General features: G+C 35.7%; 2 protein-coding genes across 2 annotated transcripts; both read left to right on the top strand.

Annotated features, from left to right (window-relative positions):
• Positions 1–1,290: 1,290 nt before the first annotated feature.
• LOC115996955 lies at positions 1,291–5,192 on the top strand. The gene is made up of 3 exons (XM_031236399.1): positions 1,291–1,865; positions 3,355–3,492; positions 4,849–5,192. The coding sequence occupies exons 1-3, from the start codon at positions 1,301–1,303 to the stop codon at positions 5,190–5,192; spliced, it is 1,047 nt and encodes a 348-aa protein (XP_031092259.1). The 5' UTR covers positions 1,291–1,300.
• Positions 5,193–11,783: 6,591 nt separating this feature from the next.
• On the top strand, positions 11,784–13,250 carry LOC115997141 (zinc finger CCCH domain-containing protein 2-like). Its single transcript, XM_031236647.1, has one exon. The coding sequence runs from the start codon at positions 11,900–11,902 to the stop codon at positions 12,917–12,919; it is 1,020 nt and encodes a 339-aa protein (XP_031092507.1). The 5' UTR covers positions 11,784–11,899; the 3' UTR covers positions 12,920–13,250.
• The last annotated feature ends 295 nt before the right edge of the window (positions 13,251–13,545 follow it).

The following is a 13,545-nucleotide window of genomic DNA, read 5'->3' as shown; positions in this document are numbered from 1 at the left end:
GGGGGGGAGAGAAGGATTCACGAGATCATAACAAGTTTTTAGGTTTAAAAAAAAGGACTAACATAATCTATTTATTTTAGTAGATCAACCGTTGATGGTTGCTAAAATTAGCAAAAAAAAAAAAAAAAAAAAGACAATGTTAGTTTCATAAATATCACAATTTTACAAATGTACAATAATTATTGGATTGACTACACGCTTTTTATAAAACAATAATTGGTAAACTTGAGATCCATTCTAACTTTTTAGGAAGTAGGCCTATATATAAGCATGGGCATGTAAATCTATGTTTGGTATTATAATAAACAATTTATTCCAAGAATTCGGAAATAGCTAGTATCAGGGGTTGGCTCTTTGCGGACTATAGTCACAAAGAGAATTTCATTGAGACAGCACCTTCGAGTAGCATGTGTGTGTAAATTTATTTTGGTATTATAATAAAAAATTAATTCTCGATCAAAAACTCATGAATAGCTCATTCAAGAGTGTCCTGGGAGTAGCTATTCCCTAAAAAAGGGAATTACTTATTCCAATAAATGTTGCGCTATTCTTTGGAACAAAATGTTAAAACAAACAGTAGATCTATTCTAAAAATGCTATTTTACTCCTAACCTATTCCATGAATCAAACGTACCCTTCGTTGGAGAAGAACATTCCGGTCACCGGAGCATGAGTGTTTGCCAGAAAATTTATGGTCTGTTGTTTCAGGTGAACAACCGGTCATCTGGGCTTAAATGTACAAAAATGACAAGTTTGTGTGTTTAATTGAACTTTTGAATGTTCGATGGCTTAATTACACTTTTCGGTAAAGTTTGGGAGCTTATTTGATCATTTTCCTTAATAAAAAAAAAAGTAATTCCCAAAAACTCATGAATATCTCATTTGGGAGTGACTATTCCATTCAAAGGGAATTACTCATTCCAAGAACACAACGTTAAAACAAACAGTAAATCTATTCTAAAAAACATTATTTTATTCCTGACCTTTTAATTTGATGAATCAAACACACAGTTATGCTTTTATAAAAACGACAATGATTAATTTGCTCTAAATCATATAAGGGGGGTTATTAATTATGGAAAGACAGATATTTAGGACGACAAAAAATATTTTATTACAAGGACATCAATACATTAATTAATTAACTGCTCTGTTAAATGCATACGTTATGAAGAAACACTATATAATTATATACACAAACATAGTTTACCAACCCAAATAACAAAAGGAGATCAGAAAAATAATATAAAATATAAAAATATAAAATAATAATAATAATAAAATCGAAAACAAAATAAAAATGGCTTCTTCTTCTTCTTCCTATTTTCTCCTTCTGTGCCTTTCAATGTTTCTTGCGGTTTCGAGTCTGGGCAAGGCAATGGCCTACGACTACGACTACGACTATAGCGGCTACGAATCCTACGATGATGATGAGCCTCACTTCGATTACCCCCAGATGCCGCCGCCGGAGCCGGAAGACGGCGGCGATCACGATAACGAACATGACAACGATAACCCCCCGCCGCCGCCGGCGGCGGCGGCGGAGTCGGAAGACGGCGGCGATTGCAGTTATGTACATGCCGAGGATATCCCCCCGCCGCCGCCGTCGCCGGAGGATTGCCCGGGCGTGGTCGAACGTCTGTCGGCGTGCCAAGAGTACCTCAACGGACACAATGATTTGCCGTCGCCGCCGTGCTGCGACAACCTAGAATCCATGTTCAGCATCGGCGTAAATGTGTGCGAGTGCGTGAAGGACTTGCAGGATTCCTTCAAGCAAATCCGGGCCGATGATATTTTTAAAAAGTGTGGTTTTTCACTTCCATACTTCTCTATGTCCCGAAAAACATGTGGTTTTTCACTTCCATAGAATTTAAGATTGGGCCAGGCCACCACGAATGAATCAACTGAATTTACATTTATGAATAAAAAATCGCATACATGCAATTATTCAATTCTTTTAAAATAATAAAGTTATTGCTTTCAAAAAAATTAATAAAGTTATTATTTTAGATTTTATGAATAAAATTCGTGTACAGAATTTAAATTCCTCTAGTTTGTTTAGGCGCTCCTAGACCGTGACGATTTTCTTCATAGGCCCCTGCCTAGCGCTTAATTCAACTGATTCAATTGCCTAGCGCTTAACTCGGCTGAGTTAACTCGTCCATTTCGATTGAGTTAATCAAGTTAATTTGGTCGGCTCAGTCTTGTTAACTTTTTTCGTTAATTTGGTCGGCTCGGTCTTGTTAACTTTTTTCATTTCATACATACATACATACATACATATATATATATACATACATACATATATATATATATATATATATATATATATATATATATATATATATATATATATATATATATACACACACACACACCCACGCACGTGCACTATTTTTTCTTTAGTTAGCCATATATATAGATCAACGGTTGATGGTTGCTAAAATAAGCGTTGATAGTTTCATAAATATCACAAATTTAAAAATGTACAATAATTATTGGATTGACTCCACGTTTTTTAGTAAAACAATAATTGGTAAATTCTGATATTCATTCTCACTTTTTAGGTAGTAGGCCTATATATAAGCATGTGTGTGTAATATGTTTGGTATTATAATAAACAATTTATTCCAATAACTCGGGAATAGCTAGTATCAGGGGTTGGCTCTTTGCGGACTGTGGGCACAAAAGAGATTTCACTGATGTAGCACCTTCGAGTAGCATGTGTGTGTAAAGGTATCTTTCGTATTATAATAAAAAAGTAATTCCCAAAAATTCAAGGAATAGCTCATTTGGCCTGGTGTGCCCTGGGAGTGGCTATCCCCTACAATGGGAGTTACTCATTCCAAGAAATGCTATTCTTTGAAAGAAACATTAAAACAAACAGTAGATCAATTCTAAAAGATAATATTTTATAAACGCACCGGTATGCTTTTATTACAAGTGCCATGGTTAATTTGCTCTCAATCAGGGGCACATTAATACATATTAATACATTAATTAACTGCTCTGTTAAATGCATACGTTATGAAGAGACACGTACTATATAATTATATTTTTTTAGAACCAACTAATAATTTCATTAAATCAACTGTTGAATACAACCCGGAATAGAATAGAGCCAGCAACAAGTACCAGTTTGAAAATAAGTTGCTCTAAGTTGCTCTAACTAACACGTGAGCCAACTGATTCACTGATCTAAGGAATAAACCTATAGAACACCGTTTCAAATAATATAAAATAGAAAAACATAAAATAACAACAATAACAAAATCGAAAACAAAATAAAAATGGCTTCTTATTCTTCTTTTTCTTCCTATTTTCTCCTTCTGTGCCTTCCAATGTTTCTTGCAGTTTCGAGTCTGGGCAACGCAATGTCCTACGGCTTCGACTATAGCGGCTTCGGATTCCCCGATGATGACGAACCTGACTTCTATTACCCCCAGTCGCCGCCTCCGCCGCCGCCGGAGTCGGAAGATGGCGGCGGTTGCCGTAATACACATCACGACGATTACCCCCAGCCGCCGTCTCCGCCTCCGCCTCCGCCGCCGCCAGCGCGGCGGCGGCGGCCGGAGACGATGACGACGATAACTCGGAGTGCCCACACGTGGTAGAACTTATCTCGAAGTGCCAAGAGTACCTCAACGGACACAATGTTATTCCGTCGCCAACGTGCTGCGACAACTTAGGAATGCTGAGCTTCATCGGCGTAAGATGGGGTTTTGAAAACATGTGCGGCTGCATGGCGGACTTGAAGGCTTCCTTCGATCGGACCCGGGCCGAAATTGGGATTTTTGATTACTGTTTTTATGCAACTACATTCCTCACTTACCGCGATAAAAAATGTCTTTGATGAGTATTAGAATTTAAGATTGGCCCAGGCCACAAAGGGACCAACTGAATTTAAATTTATGAATTATTTCAAATAAATTTTGTGTTTAAAATTTAAATTCCTCTAATTTATATGAAACATATACCTGGACCGTAATTAAACTCTATATGTAGTAATATTATTAGATTTTGAACTCGTGATTTTTATGTACGAGCTGAGGCATAATTCATTTGCTAGTTGTGCACATGATTGATTAACATTTTTTATGCTCCTATATAAGTTCGATCCAATTCAAAGAGAATTTTTTGCATATGCCACAAAAACAATTTAATGATACAAAACTATACATTTTTTTTTCTTGTCGAAACTATGTGGCATACATTACTTACGATTGTGTTTTCTCGTTCCGTCACTATCTTACTACAAAATATACCACTTGATTTTAATAATGAATATTTGTTAATTATATGCTTAGGACATGATTAATAATGAAAAACATTATTTCTATTAAATAAAATTTTGTACCAAATGACTTGTGACACGTATTAAGTTAAGACCTAATTTCTATATAATAGCTCACAAATTACATAAGTGGGGTAAACCTACTATATAAGACCAATGCAAGTGAGCAGTTAAACAAGAAAGGGGTTGGCAAAAATAGAATTCGTGACTTTTTAAGTACGAGACATAATGATTCACTCATTCAATTATCTTTTTGGGACATTGTTTTTAACAAAATAGGTTTAGGATAACGGCAATAATTTGTAATTAATTAAAAAAAATCACAAACTTTTCATTAATAAATACTCTGTATTAATTTATGTGCTTTAACTATGTTACGTTACGCTTAAAAACATAAAGAAACGTGCGTACACAAATATACATATATACACGCACACAAATGAAAATAAGAAAAATAATTTAAAATATTTTTAAAAAAAATTTAAAAATAAAGAAAACTAAAATGGCTTCTCCTTCTTATTCTGTTCTGCTGTGCGTTTCAATATTTGTTGCAGTTTCAAGTGTGGGCAGCGCGTGGGTGGACGACTTTTTTAACCCTGACGACTACCTATTTCCGTCGGACGGAGAGGAGCCGGCGGCGGCGTGCGACTACGTGAACCGTTATTTTCCGGCGTGCGAAGATTTCCTGGACGGAAGCATAGTTTTCCCGCGGTCGGCGTGTTGCAGTAACCTGCTTATCCTACGTGGCATCACCTACGAGGTGGGCCCTCAGAAGATTTGCCAGTGCATCGAAGACTTGAAGATGACTTTTGTGGAGTCTCGGATCAAAGAGGTCTACGAGAAGTGTGATGTTCACCTCAACTTTCCCATCTCCGAACACATGGACTGTTCTAGGTAGCTACTCTATCTGCTCTTTTTTTACCTATAATTTGCAACAACTTCCATGTTAGGAATGACAACGGGACAAGGGAGGGACAGATCGGAAAATATACTCTCTTTTCTCGATCATATTCACTAAACATTGTCCCGATTTAAGTTTGTAAAATCGGGCTTAATTATATGTTTTCATTTTTGACTGGGCAATTGGAAACACACTCTCTCAGCGTCTTTATTTGGAATGGTGATCAAGATTGAGTGCAGTCAAACTGAAATTGTTATCCATATGTATGCCTGCAATAAGATTTGAGATAATTTCTATGGTTCCCATCTATCAATATAGATCATATTTTATATTGTATAGAGTAATGATACTCCTACAATATGGTAATCTATACAATAATGCCATACAACATGATTATAGGTATTAAAAGTAAAATCAAATTTATTTATGAAAAAGTATATAGGTATTCAAAAGTATTTTAATTGTAGGTATTCAAAAGTATTTTAATTGTAAGTATTTAATTCATAGTTTAAAATTTTATTATTTTCTTATAGGATCAAGTATACATGATTGACACTTAGCTTGTACCAATAGCCATTATTGAAAATTTCAAATTTTATATAAGGAAGTTAATTATTTGGTTCCACATCATAGACATCTCATATATAAGATATATGGTGGGGCTTAACTCAATGGTTTAATGATCACTCTAGAGTCATGTTCTAATGGTAGGGTGGGGATTCAAAAACTTAATCAATATATAAATGACCTTAAGATTAATCTAGTATAAGCTGAGAAACCTAATGTATTAAAAAAAAAAAAAAACAAAGAGGACAAAGTTGTTAAAAACGCTATTAATATTGGAAGTTGCAAACCCTAATTTAATCAAATGAAGAAATTAACTAAAAAGATGTATAAACAGATACTATATTGTAATAGAGTTAATAATACTAAAGAATTCAAATAAATAAAATGCTACAATAAATTACTATTTTGTTCTTTTCCTTGAACATCCCCACTAGAGATCTAACTTGTGACCTCTCACTTGGGAGGACCACAGCTCTGCCGCTTAATCACAAAGTTTTTGGTTTTAAATTTCCTTAGTTATTAGTTATTACCATTTTTGTCTTTAAATTTTATCGAGTAATAATTATATTGGACGAGATCGAGTGCTCACTAAAAGTATTTTTGTATCTTTCTTGCAGCGTTGAATAGAGCAGAGAATTGAATCTGCACATTTGAAGTTAATTTCTCCTGCCCGTCATGCCAATTCATTTTTTTTTTTTAAACTGTAATCTTAATATCTATTTATTATAAATGTTGAATTCAAATCCAAAACACATACAGTAAATGCAACATTATAAGATGTTGCAGCCTTTTCCATCATCACAACATTTATTCCAAAATTAAATTTGATTTATCTTCCAGTATATAATAATAATAATAATAATAATAATAATAATAATTATTATTATTATTATTATTATTATTATTATTATAATGTAACTTGCACCCAATATTTTTATCACTGTGAGATTGATATAAATTGGGTCACGTAATATGTTATGTGTTACATAACTACTAAATATTTCAAATATAGAACTCCCTCTTGTATGGAAAAACTAATCTGGCAAGCACTTTGCGGCAAATTATTGTGTGGACCATGGTCCACACAGCTATGTGGACCATAATCAAATGTACATTTTTAATGTACTAAATGTACATTATTTTTGTACTGAATTTACATTATTTTTATACTATAAAAATAATGTACATTCAGTACACAAATAATGTACATCCCTTGAATATAATGTACATTATTTTTATACTGAATGTACATTATTTTTAGAGTCATTTCCATTTTTGGTCCTAGTGTTATTGGCGCTTTGTCAATTTTAGTCCACTTCATTAATTTTTGCCACATTGCGGCCAGTCTTATTTAGTCCTTGCCACTTTTAGTCCACCGTTAAAATTTTCGTCAAATGGCCGTCCAAAATAGGGGTGTTTTTGGTGTTTTCATACTTTGGTCATCTCCTTGACCCTTTGTAGTGGTTTTTCTTACACATCCTTACACATTTTCATCCAATGAAGAGGTCCGACGAAAGCCATGTGAGCCACATTACAAAGCCATGGCTTTTGCCGGACCTCTTCATTGGATGAAAATGTGTAAGAAAAACCATTACAAATGGTCATGACCAAAGCATGAAAATACCAAAAACACCCCTGTTTTGGACGGCCATTTGACAAAATTTTTAACGGTGGACTAAAAATGGCAAGGACTAAATAAGACTGGCCGCAATGTGGCAAAAATTAATGAAGTGCACTAAAATTGGCAATGCCCTAATAACAGTAGGGCCAAAAATGGAAATGACTCTTATTTTTATATTGAATGTGCATTATTTAATAGTATGGTCCACACAGCTGTGTACACCATGATTGACACTTTGCCCCTTAATTGGGCCGGCCCGGTGCAAATGGGGATTAGGCTGAGTATGGTACGGGCTTAAAGGTGCCTCCTATGAGTTAGGGCCTGCTTAGGACACCTCATGGTCTAACCAAAAAGTACAAGATTGCATAACATGAGACACCGAAAGGCATTACACAGTACAATAGACATGCTTTATATATATTTACTTTAGTTTAGGTACAAAATCAATATTCTTAAGGTATAGAATTGCATAACATAAGACACAAAAACACATAGCACAAGATCGATACAAAAGCGCATGTTATATTTACTTTATTTCAGGTGCAAAATCCATACGCTTAAGGTACAAAGTTGCATAGCATGAGATACAGAATAATGCATAACACAAGACACATACACATGCATTATAGTAAAAAAAAAATTATAATGTGAATTGAACATCAAATAATAACTGTCAAAATTAAAATTCAAAACTACGTTGTTTAGGACCAGGTCCACAATGTACTTGTGAACCTGGTAACATGTAAGGATTGATGACATCCAAGTAGTGGGGGGACACGTGTACGACCAAGACTAAAGGCAAGTCGATGTCGTACATTTGTCAATAATCAGGGCCTTCTACACGTACTATAAATAAGCACCCTTAATTATGTCACGAGCATAGAGTCCAGCGCAGCAGACAAAGCCCGTGCGGTGTCATAGGCCCCTCATACCCTGCAGACCAGCATTACACGCATACGTGCCAAACTGGTTTCGCCTTGCCATAGGCTCATCAGGAGAACGGCAATATCTCTCTACCAGTGGTGTCCTTTGAATCGCATCGATCACCTTCATAGTCAAGTCCAAGACTAGTGACAAACTCCTCAAACTCAACTGGATCGACATGCCTTTGCCCACCTTAACTTCTAAGGAAAAATAACCCTTAACACTATTATCGCCGCATTTACCTACAATGCAAACTAACCAGTTAGTCATTTACTCATTGGGTCTAACATGGTCCCCTATGCCTACAATATTATTTTCACGCAGACGACGGCGTATCTTGATGTCCCTTGAGGTACTCCAAGCACGCCGAGATTTCACGCGTGACGACTTGACATCCCCACGTCGAATCATATTCATAGGAATAGTCGCCAGGTCTAACATAAGGAATCTGATCGGACGACAATGCCTTGCCCACACTTGAAACTGCAAGGAACATTAAAACACACAAGCAAAGAAAAAGAAGAAGAAGGAACCATTTTTATTTTGTTTTTTCTTATTATATTTTTCTTCAATTCTTTTGTGATTTGATATATATATATATATATATATATATAGTGGTTGTTCATAACGTAGGCAATTAATAAATCACTTAAATTGTTAAAAGAAAAACATTATTTGTGAACTTTTAATTGCAGTTAGCTAGCATATAATTAATGTATTAATGTACTTGTAATAAAATGGTTTTGTCATCCTAAATGCTTGAAGATAATTGGAAATTCTGTTTCTCTAAATGCATTGTCAAGACACAATATTTGTCAATCAATTGCATGTTTTGGACATTATCAAATTACATTTCCCAATCATAATAATTACATAAATGTTTACCGAATTCTTTTTTCTTATTTTCCACTCCTTAATCATCTTAAATAAATTTAACATTGTATCACGTACAAATTGATAATTATATTGGATGGAAACAGCCGACAAAATGGGTACTACTATAGTTTCATATAAAAATGATAATTAAATTAATAAATTTTTTTGATGAGAAATATATTTTTTGAAAGTAAATTAATAGATTTATAGATGCAACCAAAATAAAGTTATGAGGGACAACGTTCCAATACAAACTATTAGCATGACTATAAGTTGTTGTAACTAATGGATTGAATGAGCTAAAAAAAAATTAGAAGACCATGGAATAAGATGGATAGAACACTCATCCCTGCATAAGTTCAGTCACCGTGAGATTGATATAAATTTGGTCACATAATATGATGTGTATAACATAACTACTAATATATTTCAGATACAGAATCCATACACTTAAAGTACAAAGTTACATAGCATGAGAGACAGAATAATACATAACACAAAACATTTACACATATTTTACAGTAAAAAAAGTTATAACGTAAATTAAATAACAAATAATTACTATCAAAATTAAAATTCAAAACTATGTTATTTAAGACCAAGTCCACCGTGTACTTGTGAACCTGGTGCACGGTATAACGATTGCATCGCAGCCGCAAAGCACGGATGTCGTTTTGTTGGGCTCCATAATTCCATTGGCGATTAGTCATCATCAGTCATCACCCAATTAAAGACAAAAAATGCCCATCCAACTCTCTCCGACGGCCCAAAATTAGCCACCAATCAGCCTCCAGCCACGTGTTCAACAACCCTTCCTCATCAATGCACACGTGTGCAACCAACAAAATGATACAGCACACCACACATATTTTTTGTCGAAATTATGAGTGACATTTGTGTTATCATTTTCAATCACTATCTCATCTAACGGCATACCATTTGCTTGGTTTTCATATACTGCATTCCTGCCCATGACCAATATTTGTCAATCAATTGCATGTTTTGGACATTAGCAAATTAATAGAAAAATATTTCAAACTCTGAATTAAAATTTATAATCTATTAAAATTGGTCGAGCCTTGAATATTTACACTGATTAACCTATAAAAAATTGTTAGGCGTGCCAATTATATTTTTCTTTAAATAGCCCATATATCATATGTTTGGCCCATGATTTAATTGGTTTTATAAAAAAAAACAAAATAACTTAACCACAAGATCATTTATGTTTTAAAGTTTTTTAAATTCAAGTATTTTATGTCACAAATATTTCAAATTCAAATACTCAAGTTCAAGTATATATTTCAAGTAATCTCGAGTATTTCAAAAATGAATAAGTATTTCAAATATCAAATTCGTTGCATTCAAACCAAATTTGTCTAGTATAATCAACCAACACACTTATGCAAATCGTCAGGTGTGTCATATATAATATCAGAGAGATTTTATATTCCAGTAAAATAAATTGCCAATAATAATCTACATAATGATAATGTCTGATTGTCTATCACCTTAATATATAAACTCCCATCTTTTATAAGGAGATATATATAATACATTAATACGTTTAAGTGTTTAATATAAGCAACATTTTTTTCCTTTTTGTCTTGTTTTGTGCTTTTTAACTTGTTCTCATCACATAACACTTGACTATGCATCCTCAATTATTTATGAACTAGAATATATAAATATTAGCCCTCACAAGTATCTTAGTTGGTTTGTCTCTAATAACTAATAAGCTAAGGTCAATTATATGGTATTGTTATGTAAAGTCTGAGTATACATATATACATATATATACACCTTGTATATCTCAACCGACAATAATATTGTTAAAGATAATAAATTGAGCACGAGCTTAACTCACTGGTTCAATATATAGACAGTTTTTCGGATAAGAGACAAAGGTTCGAACATTGGCAACGTGTCAATTTCTTGTGCGCATCAACATCTGGCCGTGTCCGCCCTCCATTAACCCATTAGTCACTTGGTCGTGAAAATCACGGGCCTTTGAGTTGTAGAGATCAACCCAAATGGAGCATTTATGAGTAATTAAATGGAATTTATGAGTAATTAATTAGTAGTTAATGTAATTTAATGTCATAATTAATGAGATGAGAAGGTTGTAGAAGAATGATTTAGGAAGCTTGACTAATCACATTTCGAGTAGTGACTGTCGAGCCTGAATACCATGCTCCATTACATATTAGATGGTATAGGCGAGTACACATGCTGAGTATCCATCCATACTTATGTAGATAATTTAAACTTAAAATTTGGAGTGGATAATTAGGGAAAAGCTGCATCCAATAAACACGATAGCCCATCCCCATGTGAATATATCACTATCTCACAAATCCAAAAGTGGAAAGAATCCAGAAACCCAAGCATGAGATATTGCCACCACTATCATATCCCCCTGCCTTCCTGCACTTTTGGATGCGACTCTGTAGCTATGCCGAGCTGCCACATATGCATCTTTGCATGACAACCCCGTATACTATGTAGCCACGCATCTCTCCGCCCACACCTCCACCTATCCTCCTCACCACCCACCCCCCTCCCCCTCCCTATCTATATATATCGTCTGTACATTCATCTATCTTCCCATTCCTCACTCAACCGTTTCTTTCTTATTTTATACTAGGTCAGATTAATACTAAATTTCCCAGAATCGTTTCTTGATTTCTTACTATATATACATTTTTAATCTGTGATGACGAGTGTTTGTGAGTTTCAAAATTCCTATCCGTTCTATCTCAAGAAAGCTATGGCGGAGTTGGATGTTTCTCCGAGAAAGATTCTGAGCCGCCGTGGTGCGGCGGACGGGGACGGGTACTTGGATTCTCCGACGAAGATTGAAGGTGGGATTTTTCAGAAGTTTTTGCCGTACAATAATGGTGAGGATGAGGATGAAGATGGTGATGATCCTTATTCGGCGGATCATTTTAGGATGTATGAGTTTAAGGTGCGTCGGTGCACGCGCAGCCGGAGCCATGATTGGACGGATTGCCCGTTTGCGCACCCGGGGGAGAAGGCCCGCCGGAGGGACCCGCGGAAGTTTCATTATTCCGGCACCGTGTGCTCGGAGTTTCGGAAGGGGAAGTGTAGCCGCGGAGATAATTGTGAGTTCGCGCATGGGGTTTTCGAGTCGTGGCTACACCCGGCGCGTTACCGGACGGAGGCGTGTAAAGACGGGAGGAATTGTAAGCGGAAGGTGTGTTTCTTCGCGCATAGTCCACGTCAGCTCCGGATTCTGCCGGTGAGCCGTTACCAAACGGGTTCTTTGTCTCCCGTCCACGATCCCGCGGCGCGTTACTGCCACTCTCCGACTTCGACTTTGGTGGGGTTTTCCCACGCGTCGTCGCCGCCTCTTTCTCCAGCGGCGAAAACCCCGTTTTGCCGGTACGGAATGACGGCGGCTCAACTTATCGAGATGATGAGTTACAAAGAAGCGTTGACCGAACTGGTGAATTCCCTAGAAGCCATGAACGTGGAACAACAAGTCAATCTCAACCCGCCCCTTTCACCGGCAACCATAACCCGCATGAACCGACCCGTATCCGGAAATGACCCGACCCATTTCAGTCTTTCTAATTCTCCGTCTACTCCGGGCGGCCATAGCTCCGGCAGCGAAATTCTCACACCACAGAGGAATTGGACCGCTTTTTCCGACAACAGAGACGGCGGACTGACCGGAATTGATCTCGATTGGGTGAATGATCTATTAACATAAGGAGAATATAATGAAGGTGCATGGAGGGTGGAATTCCTGTACATACAGATCATCATCGTCATCGGCGGTACCATCGATATATGTATATATATGCGATGGGATTATGTGATAAATTACTTAATTTCCAGATTTAATGCTTTGATTAGCTGGTTTAATTTTGCATTGGATCAAAAGCTTGTTCAGAGAGAGTCTGATGAACTACGTACTAGCTAACTCCTTCAGCTTAATGGGTGTTTAATTAGGTGCTTAATTTCCGAGTTTGGGTGAAAATGTAATTTGGTGTTAATTACGGAGTATTATGAAATATATATTTATTATGCAATCAAATATATATTTATTATGCAATCACAGTTGTTTGATTTTTATTCCTTTATTTTATGAGTTTGTATGCTCTTTGGATGAGAGACCAAAAATGATAGAAATTAATTGAATAATTATGCATCAAAATTAATAATCTTAACAATTATATACTTAATTTGGAAGGAATATTATAGTCGAGGAGTGAAAAAAAAAAAAAAAACTCTTCCAACTTAATAGGTGTTTAATTTGGTAAAAATGTAATTTTGGGTTAATTACTATGAAGTGATGTTTGGGTCGCCATTGTTTAACCACCTATCTCCATCTCC

The sequence above is a fragment of the Ipomoea triloba genome, chromosome 11, assembly GCF_003576645.1.
Source record: "Ipomoea triloba cultivar NCNSP0323 chromosome 11, ASM357664v1".
Taxonomy (NCBI): Eukaryota; Viridiplantae; Streptophyta; class Magnoliopsida; order Solanales; family Convolvulaceae; genus Ipomoea; species Ipomoea triloba.
Note: the sequence above shows the minus strand (reverse complement) of the source record. Positions and strands in the feature narration are given on the sequence as shown.